Here is a 16562-nt window from a genome sequence, read left to right as displayed (position 1 = left end):
GGATTTTCCCCCCCTCCCCCCTCCGAGGCTCCGCCTCCCTTAAAGGGACCCGGCCCCGGGGGTGGGGGAGGGGCGGGGCTGCACCGCCACCCCCCCCCTTGGGGACATCGGCGGGAATTTTGGGGTCCCCACTGCCCCAGTTGTCGCCAAGAGGGAATTTTGGTGTCCCCACTTTCCCACTGTCCCCAACGGGGGAATTTTGGGGTTCTCCCTCCTCCTTTGGGGACATCGGGGGGATTTTGGGGTCCCCAATGCCCTTTTTGTGTCCCGAGGGGGATTTTGGGGTCCCTACTGCCCCAATTGTCCCCAAGAGGGAATTTTGGTGTCCCCACTGCCTCAGTGTCCCCAGAACGGGAATTTTGGGGTCCCCACCCCCTCCTTGGGGACATCGTGGGGAATTTGGGGACACTGCAGCCACAAGTTGTCCCCAAAAAGGAATTTTGGGGTCCCCACTCCCCCAGTGTCCCCAAGAGGGAATTTTGGGGTCTCCAACCCTTCTTTTGTGTCCTGAGGGGAATTCTGGGATCCCAAATCCCCCCCAATTGTCCCCAGGAGGGAATTTTGGGGTCCCCTCTGCCCCTTTTGTGTCCCGAGGGGAATTTTGGGGTCCTAAATCCTCCCCACTGTCCCCAGGAGGGAATTTTGGGGTCCCCACTTTCCCATTGTCCCCAGTGCGGTAATTTTGGGTACATCGGGGGGATTTTGGGGTCCCCACTGCCCCAATTGTCCCCAAGAGGGAATTTTGGGGTCCCCACCCCCGCTTTGGGGACACTGGGAGTGATTTTGGGTTCCTCAACGCCCCTTATCCCTAAGGAGGGAATTTGGGGATCCCCATCCCCTCAGTTTTCCCTTGGATGAGAATTTGGGGTTCCCAACCTCCCTTTTTGTGTCCCCAGGGGGATTTTGGGGTCCCCACCCCCATTATGGGATTTGCATTCCCGGCGGGAACAGCTGGGAATGGCCCCGCCCCCGGCTATTTTTGGGAATTCTTTCCAGCCTCGGCCTTGCCCAGAAAGTGGCTCCGGGAGATCCCGCCCCAAACCGGGATGGGATCTGGGATCCCTGATCCTGCCCCAAATTGGGATGGGATCCAGGATATGAGATCCTCAATCCTACCCCAAACTCAGATAGGATCTGGGATCTGGGATCCCCGATCCCGCCCCAAACTGGGATGGGATCCGGAATCTGGGATCCCTGATCCTACCCCAAACCAGGATGGGATCTGGGATCTCCAATCTCACCCCAAACCGGGATGGGATCTGGGATCTCCAATCTCACCCCAAACCGAGATGGGATCTGGGATATCCGATCCTGCCCCAAACTGGGATGGGATCCAGAATTTGGGATCCCCCTTTTCCGTGATATCCCTCCCGATCCCATCCCCTCATTCCCGTTTTTCCCCCTTTGGGTTTATCCCATTCCCATTTTTCCCTCTTGGCTTTATCCCTTCCCATTTTTCCTGGCCCCAAATCCTGGGATCAGCCATGACCCCAAACATGGCAGAGCCGGGATTGGGACCTGGGGATTTGGGGAAATTCGGGATTTGGGAGAGGTCAAAGCCAAATTTGGGATTTGGGAGAGGGCACCCATGGGAATGGGAAGGGCCACCAGTGCATGTCCCCAACCCCTGTGCCATGTCCATGTCCCCAAGCCCTGTGAGTGTCCCCACCACCGGTGCCACCACAGGATTGTCCCCATAACCAGTGGCCTGAGCCTGTCCCCACCACTTGTGCCATGTGCGTGTCCCCTCTGCATGTCCCCAAACCTGGGAGTGTCCCCAACACCTGCGAGTGTCCCCAAAACCTGAGCCTGTCCCCACCTGTGCCACATGCGTGTCCCCACTGCGTGTCCCCAACACCTGCGAGTGTCCCCAACACCTGAGCGTGTCCCCACCTGTGCCACATGTGTGTCCCTTCTGCGTGTCCCCAACACCTGTGAGTGTCCCCAACACCTGAGCGTGTCCCCACCACCTGTGCCACGTGTGTGTCCCCAACACCTGGGAGTGTCCCCAACACCTGAGCGTGTCCCCACGACCTGTGCCACGTGTGTGTCCCCACCACATGTCCCCAACACCCGCAAGCGTCCCCAACACCTGAGCGTGTCCCCACCACTTGTGCCACGTGCGTGCCCCCACCGCATGTCCCCAACACCTGGGAGTGTCCCCAACACCTGGGAGTGTCCCCAACACCTGTGAGTGTCCCCACCGCCTGTGCCACGTGCGTGTCCCTTCTGTGTGTCCCCAACACCTGTGAGCATCCCCAACACCTGAGCGTGTCCACACCACCTGTGCCACGTGGGTGTCCCCTCTGCGTGTCCCCAACACCCGCAAGCATCCCCAACACCTGAGCGTGTCCCCACCGCCTGTGCCACGTGCGTGTCCCCTCTGCGTGTCCCCAACACCTGCGAGTGTCCCCGACACCTGAGCCTGTCCCCACCGCCTGTGCCACGTGCGTGTCCCCACTGCGTGTCCCCAACACCCGTGAGTGTCCCCAACACCTGAGCCTGTCCCCACCACCTGTGCCACGTGCGTGTCCCTTCTGCGTGTCCCCAACACCTGGGAGTGTCCCCACCGCATGTCACATGTGTGTCCCCAACACCCGGACAAGTTCCCACTCTTTGAGTGTCCCCATGACACGTGCCACGTGTGTCCCCACCACCTGTCCACAACACCTGTGAGTGTCCTCACAGCACGTGCCACATGCGTGTCCCCGTGTGCCATCTGTGTGTCCCCAACACCTGTGCCACGTGCATGTCCCCAACACCCGTGACTGTCCCCACAGGGTGTGCCACATCTCCACACCGCCTGCGCCACATGCGTGTCCCCATCAGATGTCCCCAACACCTGTGCGTGTCCCCAACACCTCTGAGTGTCCCCATGGCACGTGCCACGTGCATGTCCCCTACACCTGCGTGTGTCCCTACCACCGGTGCCACCTGCCTGTCCCCTCCACATGTCCCCAACACCTGGGCATGAACTCACCGCCTGTCACTGTCCCCATGGGAAGTGCCACACGTGTGTCACCAACACCTCTGCATGTCCCCAATACCTGAGCATGTCCCCGCCATCTATGCCACCTGCATGTCCCCATCATCTGTGACTGTCCCCAACACCTGTGTGTGTCCCCAACATGTGCCACGTGTATGTCCCCACCACCTGTGCATGTCCCCAACACCTGGGAGTGTCCCCAACATGTGCCACTTGTATGTCCCCACCACCTGTGCATGTCCCCAACACCTGGGAGTGTCCCCATGGCGCCACCTGCGTGTGTCCCCATCACCTGTGACTGTCCCCAACACCTGCGTGTGTCCCCCACACCCGTGACTGTCCCCACCGCCCGTGCCACACATGCTCGCTCACGGTGCCACCCCCGTCCCCAGCACGCGTGGCCCGCCCCCAGGGGGGTCACCAGCTGTCCCCACGGGGGTCACGCGGTGTCCCCAGCCGCGCTGCCAGCCCCGTGTCGCCCCGTGTCGGTGTCCCCGCCCCGTGTCGCCATCCCCGTGCCGCTGCCAGCTGTGCCACCCCCCCCGCGCTGGCACCGCCACCTCCTCATTAACCTTTCTTGATTAACGCAATTAATTCCAGCTCCTCCTGCGCTCATCCCGGCGCGCGGGGGCGGGGGGAGGTGACAAGAGGTGACACCGCAGCTGGAGGGGACCGGGGGTGGCCTGGGGGGCGGGGGAGGGGACACGGGGCTGGGGCAGCTCCCGGGAGCCGCGCCTGGAGAATTCCCGGCACTCCAGCGTGGGGAATGAGCCGGGGCTGGGCGTGGGGACATCCCCGCTGTGTCCCCAAGGGGTGGGGACAGCCGGGTGACACCGGTGCCACCATCCCGGGGGGGAAAAATCCCGGGAGTCGCAGCTTTTCCACGAGGTCTTTAATTCCCATTCGGGCCCCCGGCCACGCCCTGCGCCACCTCCGCGAGGCGGGGGGGGGACATTGTCCCCAAGGGTCACCCCCCAGCCCGGGGTGGGGGGGACACGCTGTGACACCGAGAGGGGACAGACACGGAGGGGAGGGACACGAGCCCCCCCCGAGCGGGGGAAAAGGGGGAATGCTGGGAAATTTTCCCGTTTTATGTACAAAATTCCCGGCTGGGGGAGGGGACAGGGACACCCAGGGACACCCAGGGACCTCCCCCCTCCCTGTGGTCACAATAATTCTGATAATTAATATCATTAATAATGGCGATAATTAGTGGCAGGGGACAGGGACCGCGGTGTCCCCACGCCTCAGGTGGCATCAGGATCCTGATCCCGGACAGGCGGAGATCCGGGATCTGGGATTCTGGGATCGGGTTCTGGAATTGTGGGTGAGGCTCTGGATTGGAGCAGGGAGAGAGCCGGGAAAGGTGGGGGGAGCCGGGTGCCACCAGAGCATCCATCCCGTCCTGGGGGATCCAGGATATTCCCACCCGGAGCATCCGTCCCACCTTGGAGCATCCATCTCTCCTGGGAGCATCCATCCTGTCCCAGATCAGCCCTCCTGCCTTGGAGTATCCATCCATCCATCCATCCATCCATCCATCCATCCATCCATCCATCCATCCATCCATCCATCCATCCATCCATCCATCATCCATCCATCCATCCATCCATCCATCAATCCATCATTCATCCATCCCTCCATCATCCATCCCTCATCCATCCATCCCTGCATCCCTCCATCATTCATCCATCCATCCATCATTCATCCATCCATCCATCCATCCATCCATCCATCCATCCATCCATCCATCCATCCGTCCATCCATCCATCCATCCATCCATCCATCCATCCACCCATCCCACTCCAGATCATCCCCCCTGCCCAGGAGCATCCATCTTCTCCTGGCGCATCCCTCTAATCCTCAATATCCACCCTATTCCAGGGCATCCATGATCCATTGGATCATCCCTCCCATCTGGATCATCCATCCTTTTCCAGAGCTTCCATCCCACCTAGAACATCCCTTCCATCCCGGAGTACCCATCCCACCTTGGATCATTCATCTCACCTTGGATCATCCTTCGTTTTCCAGAGCATCCATCCCATCTTGGATCATCCCTTCCATCTTGGATCATCCATCCCATTCCAGAGCTTTCACCCCTCCTGAATCATCCACCCCACCTTGGAAGATCCATCCCATTTTGGATCATCCATCCCACCTGGAGTTTCCATCCCACCTTGGATCATCCATCCCATCCTGGATCATCCATCCCACCTTGGATCATCCTTTTCCAGAACTTCCATCCCACCTTGGAACATCCATCCCACCCTGGAGCATCCAGCCCATCCTGGATCATGCATCCCAACCTGGGATTATCCATCTCATCCCAGAGCATCCATCCCACCTGGACCATCCAACCCATCCTGGAACTTCCATCCCACCTTGGAGCATCCATCCCAACCTGGATCATCCATCCCACCTTGGATCATCCATCCTTTTCCAGAGCTTCCATCCCACCTTGGAGCATCCATCCCACCTGGATCATCCATCCCACCTTGGATCATCCATCCTGACCTGGAGCATCCATCCCACATGGATCATCCATCCCACCTGGATCATCCATCATTTTCCAGAGCTTCCATCCCACCTTGGAACATCCATCCCACACCTGAAGCATCCATCCCACCGTGGATGATCCATCTCATCCCAGAGCATCCATCCCAACCAGGATCACCCATCCCAACCTGGATCATCCATCCTTTTCCAGAGCTTCCATCCCACCTTGGAACGTCCATCCCACATGGATCATCTATCCCACCTTGGATCATCCATTCCACCTTGAATCATCCATCTCATCCCAGAGCTTCCATTCCACCTTGGAACATTCATCCCACCTTGGAACATCCATCCTGACCTGGAGCATCCATCCTACCTTGGATCATCCATCCTACCTTGGATCATCCATCCTACCTTGGATCATCCATCCTTTTCCAGAGCTCCAATTCCACCTTGGATCATCCATCCCACCTGAAGCATCCATCCCACCTTGGATCACCCATCCCACCTTGGAGCTTCCATCCCACATGGATCATCCATCCCACTTGAAGCATCTATCCCACCTTGGATGATCCATCTCATCCCAGAGCATCCATCCCAACTTGGGATCATCCATCCTTTTCCAGAGCATCCATCCCACCTTGGATTATCCATCCCACCTTGGATCATCCATCCTTTTCCAGAGCATCCATCCCAACTGGGATCATCCATCCTACCTTGGATCATCCATCCCACCTTGGATCATCCATCCTTTTCTGGAGCTTCCACCCCATCCTGGACCACCCCTCCCGCCCATCCCGGCGCCTCCACCCCGCTCCCTCCTCCGCCCCATTCCCGGCTCTCTCCGCCTCTTCCCAAGGCCAACCCCAGGAATTTTGGCTCATTCCAGGACTTCCCCAAGTCCCCCCTCAGCCGGGCCAGGCCGGGGCCACCCGGGGTGGGGACATCGGGGGGCCGGGTCCCCTCATCCCGCTCGGCGTGGCGGCTCCGCCCAGCTCTGAGGGGAGGGCACGGGGGACAGGGACGTCCCCAGTCCTTGTCCCGGTGGGATGGGGGGTCCGGAGCCCCTCCGGAGATGCCGTCCTTAGGAATAGGCCAATCCCTGGAGCGGCCGCGCCGGAGCGTGGAATTTGTCCGAGTCCTCGAAAGCTGGGTCTGGGCAGGGCAGGGACAGCGTCAGCCTGGGGACACTGGGGACATTGGGGACACTGGGGACCTTGGGGACATAGCGGGACAGGGATGTGGGTGGCACAGGGCAGGGACATCAGGAAAGGAGTGCGGTGACATCAGGGACCCTCCGTGGGGCAAGGAGACTCACTCAGGGTGGGCGTTGGGGACACTGGGGACACAGCAGGACAGGGACGCGGGTGGCATTGGACAACCCCAGGTATGGGTGTCACAGGGGCAGGGACATCAGGGAGGGAGTGTGGTGACACTGGGGACCCTCTGTGGGGCAGAGGGACTCAGGGTGGGTGTTGGGGACACTGGGGACCTTGGGGACACTGGGGACACAGCAGGACAGGGATGCAGGTGGCATTGGACAACCCCAGGTATGGGCGTCACAGGGCAGGGACACCAGGGAGGGAGTGCGGTGACATTGGGGACCCTCTGTGGGGCAGGGGGACTCAGAGTGGGTGTTGGGGACACTGGGGACCTTGGGGACACTGGGGACAGAGCAGGACAGGGACGCGGATGGCATTGGACAACCCCAGGTATGGGCGTCACAGGTCAGGGACACCAGGGAGGGAGTGTGGTGACATTGGGGACCCTCTGTGGGGCAGGGGGACTCACTCAGGGTGGGCGTTGGGGACACTGGGGACCTTGGGGATATTGGGGACACAGCAGGACAGGGATGCGGGTGGCATGAGACAACCTCAGGTATGGGCGTCACAGGGGCAGGGACATCAGGGAGGGAGTGCGGTGACACTGGGGACCCTCCGTGGGGCAGAGGGACTCACTCAGGGTGGGTGTTGGGGACACTGGGGACCTTGGGGACACTGGGGACACAGCGGGACAGCCCCCAGGGTGGCACAGGGCAGCCCCAGCCACACCCATGGGCAGGACATTGGGCAGGTCCAAGGATTACAGTGACACCGAGGTCCCTCTGCGGGACAGGGCCACCAGGGACAGATGTCATGGACCTTGGGGACAATGGGGACAGAGAGGGACAAGGGTGGCACAGGGCAGAGCCCTGGCCAGAGAGGTAGAAAGGTGCAAGGGGCATGGTGACACCAGGGACCCTCCATGGGGCTGGGGACATCTGGGGACAGATGTCAGGGACCCTGGGGACAGAGAGGGACACGGGTGGCACAGGGCAGCCCAACCATGCCCAGGTACAGGACATCGGCAGTGTGGTGACACCGGGTACCCTCCATGGGGCTGGGGACAGATGTCAGGGACCCTGGGGACAGATGTCAGAGTCCCTGGGGACAGTGGGGACACTGGGGACAGAGAGGGACACAGGTGGCACAGAGCAGACCCAGCCATGGGGACAGATGTCAGGGACCCTGGGGACAGTGGGGACACTGGGGACATGGGGAACAGAGAGGGACAAGGGTGGCACAGGGCAGACCCAGTCATGGGGACAGATGTCAGGGACACTGGTGACATGGGGAACAGGGAGGGACAAGGGTGGCACAGGGCAGCCCCAACCATGCCCAGACACAGGACATCAGCAGTGTGGTGACACCGGGGACCCTCCATGGGGTAGAGGCCACCTGGGGACAGATGTCAGGGACCCTGGGGACACTGGGGACACTGGGGACATGGGGTACAGGGAGGGACAAGGGTGGCACAGAGCAGACCCAGCCATGGGGACAGATGTCAGGGACCCTGGGGACAGTGGGGACACTGGGGACCCTGGGGACAGAGAGGGACAAGGGTGGCACAGGGCAGACCCAACCATGGGGACATATGTCAGGGACCCTGGGGACATGGGGAACAGGGAGGGACAAGGGTGGCACAGGGCAGACCCAGCCATGAGGACAGATGTCAGGGACCCTGGGGACAGTGGGGACACTGGGGACAGAGAGGGACACTGGTGGCACAGAGCAGACCCAACCACGCCCAGGCACGGGACATCAGCAGTGTGGTGACACCGGGGACCCTCCATGGGGCAGGGGCCACCCGGGGCTGGGTGTCAGAGACCTTGGTGGCCTTGGTGGCCTTGGGGACAGCTGACCTTGCAGGGCGCTGGCGCAGGCGGGCGGGGGGGACCCCTGTGGCCGCAGCACGGGCGCGAAGGCGCTCTTCTGCTTCACGGCCGAGATCATCGTCACCGGAGAGAAGGAGAAGCCACCGGGAGAGGTGGCCGTGCCCGGGCCCGAGGTGACAGCGACGGACGAGGCGCCCAGCGGGGGACTGGCGGGCAGGACTGAGGGGACAGTCACACACGGCTCGGATGGGGACAGGGGACACCGCGAGGGGACAGAAGAGGGCGGGACAGGGACAGGGATGGGGATGGGGACAGGGACAGGGAGAGAGACAGGGACAGGGATGGGGACAGGGACAGAGCTGAGACAGGGATGGGGCCAGAACAGGGATGGGGACAGGGACAGGAATGGGGACAAGGACGGAGCTGAGACAGGGATGGGGCCAGGGACAGAGCTGAGACAGGGATGGGGACAGGGACGGGCCAGAACAGGGATGGGGACAGGGACAGGGATGGGGACAGGGACAGGAATGGGGACAGGGATGGGGACAGGGAGAGAGGCAGAGACAGGGACAAGGACAGGGCCAGGAATGGGGACACATCAGGGAAGGGGACAAAGATAGGGACAGGCACAGGGAGAGGGATAGAGGCAGGGACAGGGACAATGACAACGACGGGCCAGGATGGGGACAGGGACAGGTCTGTCCCACCTCAGCTGGCCATGTCCCCACTCCCTCTCCCGCCCTCAGTGATGGCTTTGGGGACACTCCAGAGTTGTCACACGACTTTAAGGGACCCCACAGGGCTGGCCCATGACTCTGGGGACCCCCAGGGACCCCACAATGACTTTGGGGCCATGACTTCATGAACCCCCCCAGGGCTGTCACACGACTTTGGGGACCCCCCGAACCCGCGTCCCCGCCCTCCAGGGGTGTCCCCAGCTGTGTCACTCACTGGCGTACGGGGAGGTGGCGGTGGAGCCGTTCAGGAAGCTCGGAGGGGACCCGGGGACCCCCAGCCCGGCCATGGTGGCCCCGCCAAAGCCCCCGGTGGCCCCGGCAAAGCCCTGCTGGGGGGCCGAGCCCGGGGGGCCGAACCCCCGCGCCGGGGGCGTCCCGGGGCTGCGCGAGAACCCTGCGGGGACAGCGACACGGTGGCACCGCCCGCCGAGGGGACAAGGACTCTCCGGACACCCCCCCTAACTCCAGGGACACCGCGCAGTTTGGTCAGAGCCCTGAGGGGACAGCGACACGGTGGCACTCGCCGGGGAGGGGACAAAAGCCTTCCCGCCACCCGAGGTTACCCCGAGGCCACCTCGCACCTTGGTCAGAGCCCTGAGGGGACAGCGACACGGTGCCACCGCCTCCCCAGGGGACATAACCCCCCTGAGGCCACCGCGCACGTTACAGAGTGCACTGAGGGGACAGGGAGTGGTGGCACCTCCTGGAGAGGGGACAAATCTCTCCCGCCACCTCGAGGTCACCTCGCACCTTGGTCAGAGCCCTGAGGGGACAGCGACAGGTGGTACCACCAGGGGAGGTGACAAAAAACTGGGGAGGTGACAAAAACCCTCCCGCCACCCCGAGGCCACCCGAGGTCACCGCACACCTTGGTCAGAGCCCTGAGGGGACAGCGACAGGTGGCACCCGCCCAGGGACGGGACAAAAGCCCTCCCGCCACCCCGAGGCCACCTCGCACCTTGCTCGGAGCCCTGCGGGGAGTCGCCCATGGCGAGGCCGAGCTGTCCCCCGCCGAAGGAGGGGACAGTGACATGCGCGGGGGCCCTGGGGACACTGTAGAGCGCCTCGGCCACGTCGGCCGCCCGCTTCAGCAGCACGTCCTGGGGACACGGCAGTGGTGTCACCACCGAGTGAGGGTGGCACTGCTTGGTGGCACCTCTGGGTGGCACCCTGCAGTGCCACCTCGTAGTGTCACCTCACAGTGTCACCCTCCAGCATAGTGCCACCTCACAGAGGTGTCAGCCCGCAGTGTCACCCCTCGATGTCACCCTGCAGTGCCACCCCACAGTGTCACCACACAGAGGCGTGTGACACCACCCTTGGTGTCACCTTCAGCATCACCTCTCTCTGTGCCACCCCACAGTGTCACCCTCCAGCACAGCATCACCCTCAAGTGTCACCCTCGATGGTGCCCTGCAGTGTCACCTCTCGGTGTCACCGCGCAGTGCCACCCCTTGATGTCACCCAGCAGAGCCACCCCACAGAGCCACCCCTTGGTGTCACCCCATCACCCACAGGGTCACCCTGGGATGGGCCAGGAGTGACTGGGACTGTCCCAGCTGGTGGGACCGGGACCCTCCAGGTGTGGCAGGGGGGGAATTCAGGGTGTCCTGGGGTGGGGAGTCCCAGGGGTGTCCCCTAGGGGGTCCCCAGGGGACACTGGGGGGGTCTCTGGGGTTGTCCCATGGCGGGGGGTCCCAGGGAGGGAGGTCCCAGGAGTGTCCCAGGGGTGTCCCAGGTGTGTCCCCACACACCTGGTTGCTGTGGGGGACCCCATAAAGCGCCTCCACCAGGTCGGCCGCGCGCTTCAGCAGCACCTCCTGGGGACAGCGAGGGGACAGCGAGGGGACAGCGAGGGGATAGGGGGGTCAGGGGGTGCTGCACCCCCAGCCCACTCCCTATGGTCCCCCTGTGTCCCCATTCTGTGTCCCCAATGACCCCCCACCATGTCCCCACTCTGTGTCCCCAGTGACTCCCTCTGTGTCCCCTCGTTCTGTACCCCCAATCACCACCCCCTTGTCCCCCACCATGGTCCCCCTGTGTCCCCATTCTGTGTCCCCAATGACCCCACTGTGTTCCCCCTGGTCACCTCTCCTGACCCCCCATTCTGTGTCCCCAGTGACCCCTCCCGTGTCCCCATTCTGTGTCCCCAGTGACCCCCCCATGTCCCCACTCTGTGTCCCCAATGACCCCTCCCGTGTCCCCATTCTGTGTCCCCAATGACCCCCCTGTGTCCCCATTCTGTGTCCCCAATGACCCCCGCCCTGTGTCCCCATTCTGTGTCCCCAATGACACCCCCCCATGTCCCCATTCTGTGTCCCCAATGACCCCCCCACTGTGTCCCCAATGACCCCCGCCTGTCCCCATTCTGTGTCCCCAATGACCCCCCCATGTCCCCGCTGTGTCCCCAACCCCCCCCATCCCCCCCTGCCCCAAGCCCTGCCATACCCAGGGGACACAAGAACTGCCACCCCCTCCCTGCCCTTTGCCCCTGGGGGGCTGCCAGGGAATCCCCGTGTCCCCGGGGTGTCCCTCCTGTCCCCCGGGGTGTGGCTGTCCCCCGGGGTGTGGCTGTCCCCTACCTTGGGCAGGCGCTCGGGGTCCCCGGGGTGCCGCGGGATCACCTTCTGCAGCCGCTGGAACCCGTAATCGATGGTGGGCTCGTTCAGGGCTGGGGACAGGGGACACCGCTGTCACTGTCACTGTCACAATGTCCCGCGGGCTAGGACACTGTCCCAAGGGGCTGGGGACTGTCCTGGCTGTCTGTGTCACTGTCACAGGGGCTCTGTCCCCTTCCCAGGCTCTGTGTCCCCACCCCACGGGTGCATGTCACAGTCCCAGGTGTCCCCATCCCAATCCCAGGTGTCCCCAATCCAGGATATTCCAGCCCAATCCCAATCCTGGGGGTCTCCACCCCTTTATGGGGTTATGTGTCCCCTTCCCAGGTCTCAATCCCAGGACACTCTATCCCATTCCCACATCTCCCCATCCCAGTCTTGGTGTCACCATCCCTTTTTCCAGGTGTCCCCACCCCAATCCCAGTGATCTCTATCCCATTCCTGGGTATCCCTATCTCAATCCCAGGTGTCGCCATCCCAGTCCTGGGTGTCCCCATCCCATTCCCGATGTCCCCATCCCAATCCCAATGTCTGCATCCCAATTCCAGGATATCCCTATCCCAATCCCAGGTGTCACCATTTCAATCCCAATGTCCCCACCCCATTCCCATGTGTTCCCACCCCATTTCCAGGCGTCCCCATCTCAATCCTGGGTGTTCCCATCCCAATCCCAGTGCACTCTATCCCATTCCTGGGTGTTCCCATCCCATTCCCAGGTGTCCCCAGCCCAATCCTAATGTCCCCACCCCAATCCCAGGGTCCCCACCCCATTCCCAGTCATCTCTATCCCAATCCCAGCAGCCTCTATCCCTTTCCTGGGTGTCCCCATCTCAATCCCAGGTGTCCCCACCCCAGTCCCGATGTTTTCATCCCAATCCCGATGTCCCCAGTCCTGATGTCTGCACCCCGGTCCCAATGTCCCCACCTCAATCCCGATGTCCCCAGTCCCAATGTCCCCACCCCAGTCCCGATGTCCCCTCCCCACCCCTGATGTCCCCAGTCCCAATGCGCCCATCCCAACCATGATGTCCCCACCCAGTCTCAACATCCCCAGTCCAGCCTCGGTGTCCCCACCCAGTCCTGATGTCCACAGTCCCGATGTCCCCATCCCAGTCCCAGTGTCCCCACCCAGCCCCCTTGTCCCCAGTCCCAACATCCCCTGTCCAGTCCCACTGTCCCCAGTGCCACTGGCCTCACCCAGCCCCGCTGTCCCCATCCCAGTCCCACTGTCCCCAGCCCCGCTGTCCCCAACCCTGCTGTCCCCAGTCCCACTGTCCTCAGCCCCGCTGTCCCCGTCCCAGTCCCACTGTCCCCAGCCCCGCTGTCCCCACCCAGCCCCGCTGTCCCCGTCCCACCCCCGCTGTCCCCAGCCCCGCTGTCCCCATGCAGCCCCGCTGTCCCCACCCAGCCCCGCTGTCCCCAGCCCCGCTGTCCCCATGCAGCCCCGCTGTCCCCAGCCCCGCTGTCCCCGTCCCAGCCCCGCTGTAGCCAGCCCCGCTGTCCCCACCCAGCCCCGCTGTCCCCATCCCAGCCCCACTGTCCCAGCCCCGCTGTCCCCATGCAGCCCTGCTGTCCCCGTCCCAGCCCCGCTGTCCCCACGCAGCCCCGCTGTCCCCATCCCAGCCCCACTGTCCCAGCCCCGCTGTCCCCACCCAGCCCCGCTGTCCCCACCCAGCCCCGCTGTCCCCAGCCCCGCTGTCCCCAGCCCCGCTGTCCCCATGCAGCCCCGCTGTCCCCATGCAGCCCCGCTGTCCCCGTCGCTCACCGGTGTAGACGAAGCGTCCCGGGGCGCCCTTGCAGAAGTGCTTGGCCTTGTAGGACAATGTCACCTCCACGACCCCCGGGATGTGGCGGGGGGGGGTCTGCACGCGGATGGCGTGGGGGGTGATGAGCTGCGGGGGGGACACGGCCTCAGCCCGGCCCGCGGCGTCCCCACGGTGTCCCCGAGGTGTCCCCGCGCCACCCCCGGCCGTACCTCGCTCCACACCAGCACGGTGCCGAAGAGCACCTGGAGGCCATCGAAGAAGTTGTCCCCGATGACGATGACGGTGGCACCGCCCGTGGTCCAGCCCTCGCTGGGGCTGATGGCCTTGATGCAGGGGGTGGCTGCTGGAGGGGACAGCGACAGACGTGGCAGGGGGACAGGGACAGAGGGGTGGGGACAGAGACAGAGGGGTGGGGACAGAAGGGTGGGGGGGGACAGGGACAGAGGAGTGGGGACAGAAGTGTGGGGGGGGACAGGGACAGAGGGGTGGGGACAGGGACAGAGGGGTGGGGACAGAGGGGTGGCGGGGACAGCGACAGAAATGGGGTGGAGGGGACAGGGACAGCGATCGAGGGGGACAGGGACAGAGGGATGGGACAGGGACAGAGGGATGGGGACAGAAGGGTGGGGGGGAGACAGGGACAGAGGAGTGGGGACAGAGGGGTGGAGGGGACAGTGACAGCCATGGGGTGGAGGGGACAGCAACAGCGACTGGGAGGGACAGGGACAGAGGGGTGGAAAGGACAGGGACGGAGATGGTGGGGACAGAGAGGTGGCAGAACAGGGACAGCAATGGCGAGGACAACGATGGCAGGGACAGAGGGGTGGGACAGGGACAGATTGGTGAAGGGGACAGGGACAGTGATGGCAGGGACAGAGAGGTGGAGGGGGACAGGGAAGAGGGGACAGGCATGGGGACATGGACTGGGACAGGCATGGGGACACAGGGACAGGCATAGAGACATGGAGTGGGACAGACATGGGGACAAGCATGGGAACATGGGGACAGGGAAGAGGGGACAGGCATGGGGACATGGACTGGGACAGGCATGGGGACGTGGGGACAGCCATAGGGACATGGACATGGAGTGGGACAGACATGGACAGGCATGGGGACACAGGGACAGGGACAGTGAGGGGGGGACAGGGAAGAGGGGACAGGCATGGGGACATGGACTGGGACAGGCATGGGGACATGGACATGGAGTGGGACAGATGTGGGGACAGGCATGGGGACATGGGCACATGGACATGGATGGGGACATGGATGGGGACAGGCATGGGGACATGGACATTGATGGGGACACGAGGGCATGGACTGGGACAGACACGGATGTGGATTGGGACAGACACAGGTGGCCACAGGGACATGGACTGGGACAGATATGGGGACACAGGGACATGGACATGGCTGGGGAGGGACTGAGGTGGCCACAGGGACATGACTGGGGACAGACGTAGGGACACAGATGGGGACAATCACAGGTGGCCACATGGATGTGGCTGGGGGACACGCACATGTGACCACGGTGACACGGGTGGGGACAAACAGAGGCACCCAAGGACGCCCAACATGGATGGGTGAGGACACTTGGGGACAGCAGGGTGGGGACAGAGGGATCACCCCAGGGGTGCCAGGCCAGGCTGGGGGCTCCCAAAACATGTCCCCAAGATGTCCCCAAGGTGGCCATGGTGACACAGGTGGGGACAAACAGAGACACTCATGGATGGGCCCACCAGACATTGGGGACAGCAGGGTGGGGACACAGAGATCACCCACGGGGTGCCAGGCCACACTGGCAGGGTCCCAAAACATGTCCCCAAGATGTCCCCAAGGTGGCCACAGTGACACAGATGGGGAGGAACCCATGGACACCCAACCACGAACGAGCACAACCATTGGGGACACCAGGGATCACCCAGGGGTGCCAGGCCACGCTGGCAGGGTCCCATGGCATGTCCCCAAGATGTCCCCAAGATGTCCCCATGTGGCCACGGTGACATGGATGGGGACAGACACCCATGGATGGGCCCACCAGACATTGGGGACAGCAGGGTGGGGACACAGGAATCACTAGGGGCATGCCAGGCCATGCTGGCAGGATCCCAAAACATGTCCCCACGATGTCCCCAAGATGTCCCCAAGGTGACCACGGTGACACAGATGGGGCGGCACCCACAGACACCCAACCAAGAACGAGCGCCAACATTGGGGACAGCAGGGTGGGGACACAGAATAACCAGGGCTGTGCCAGGCCAGGCTGGCAGGGTCCCAACACATGTCCCCAAGATGTCCCCAAGATGTCCCCAGGTGTCCCCTGACCTTCGGAGGGGTCGAGGCGCCGGGCGCGCCGGCCGTGCTTGGAGTTGTTGTGGACGAACATGTTGTCGGACACGGCCAGGACGTGGCCGTCCACGTGCACCGTGGTGGACACCACCACCTGCGGGGACAAGGGACATTGCCACAGCCAGGACGTGGCCATCGTGGTGGACACCACCACCTGTGGGGACAAGAGACACGGTCACAGCCAGGACATGGCCATCGTGGTGGACACCACCACCTGCGGGGACAAGGGACATTGCCACAGCCAGGACGTGGCCATCGTGGTGGACACCACCACCTGTGGGGACAAGGGACATTGTCACCCCGCCGGGTCCCCTGGCCTGGCTGGGGACACTGCAGGGGCACTGGGTGTGGTGTCCCTGTAGTGTCCCAGCGGTGTCCCCTCCCCTGTCACAGCCCTGTCACAGCGCAGGGACGCTGTGTGTGGTGTCCCCACGATGTCCCCACACTGTCCCCAT

General features: G+C 63.2%; 1 protein-coding gene across 18 annotated transcripts in view; it reads right to left on the bottom strand.

Annotated features, from left to right (window-relative positions):
• Positions 1-3873: 3873 nt before the first annotated feature.
• The window catches only part of LOC103825267 (transcription factor COE4-like), a 23984-nt gene continuing 11295 nt past the window's right edge, over positions 3874-16562 (bottom strand). Inside the window, exons 7-17 of one of the 18 annotated variants that reach the window (XM_050973387.1) lie at positions 16084-16201; positions 13971-14104; positions 13761-13887; positions 11960-12048; positions 11132-11197; positions 10336-10477; positions 9592-9771; positions 8668-8859; positions 5485-6641; positions 5372-5447; positions 3874-5238 (exon numbers count right to left, since the gene is read on the bottom strand). In XM_050973387.1, the coding sequence (XP_050829344.1) occupies positions 6571-6641; positions 8668-8859; positions 9592-9771; positions 10336-10477; positions 11132-11197; positions 11960-12048; positions 13761-13887; positions 13971-14104; positions 16084-16201 (1119 nt within the window). In that variant the 3' untranslated portion in view covers positions 3874-5238; positions 5372-5447; positions 5485-6570. The other 17 variants (XM_050973389.1, XM_050973391.1, XM_050973393.1 and 14 more) reach the window with 17 other exon arrangements.

This window comes from Serinus canaria, chromosome 4, assembly GCF_022539315.1.
Source record: "Serinus canaria isolate serCan28SL12 chromosome 4, serCan2020, whole genome shotgun sequence".
NCBI lineage: Eukaryota > Metazoa > Chordata > Aves > Passeriformes > Fringillidae > Serinus > Serinus canaria.
The sequence above is the reverse complement of the archived record's forward strand: the minus strand, read 5'-3'. Positions and strand labels throughout refer to the sequence as shown.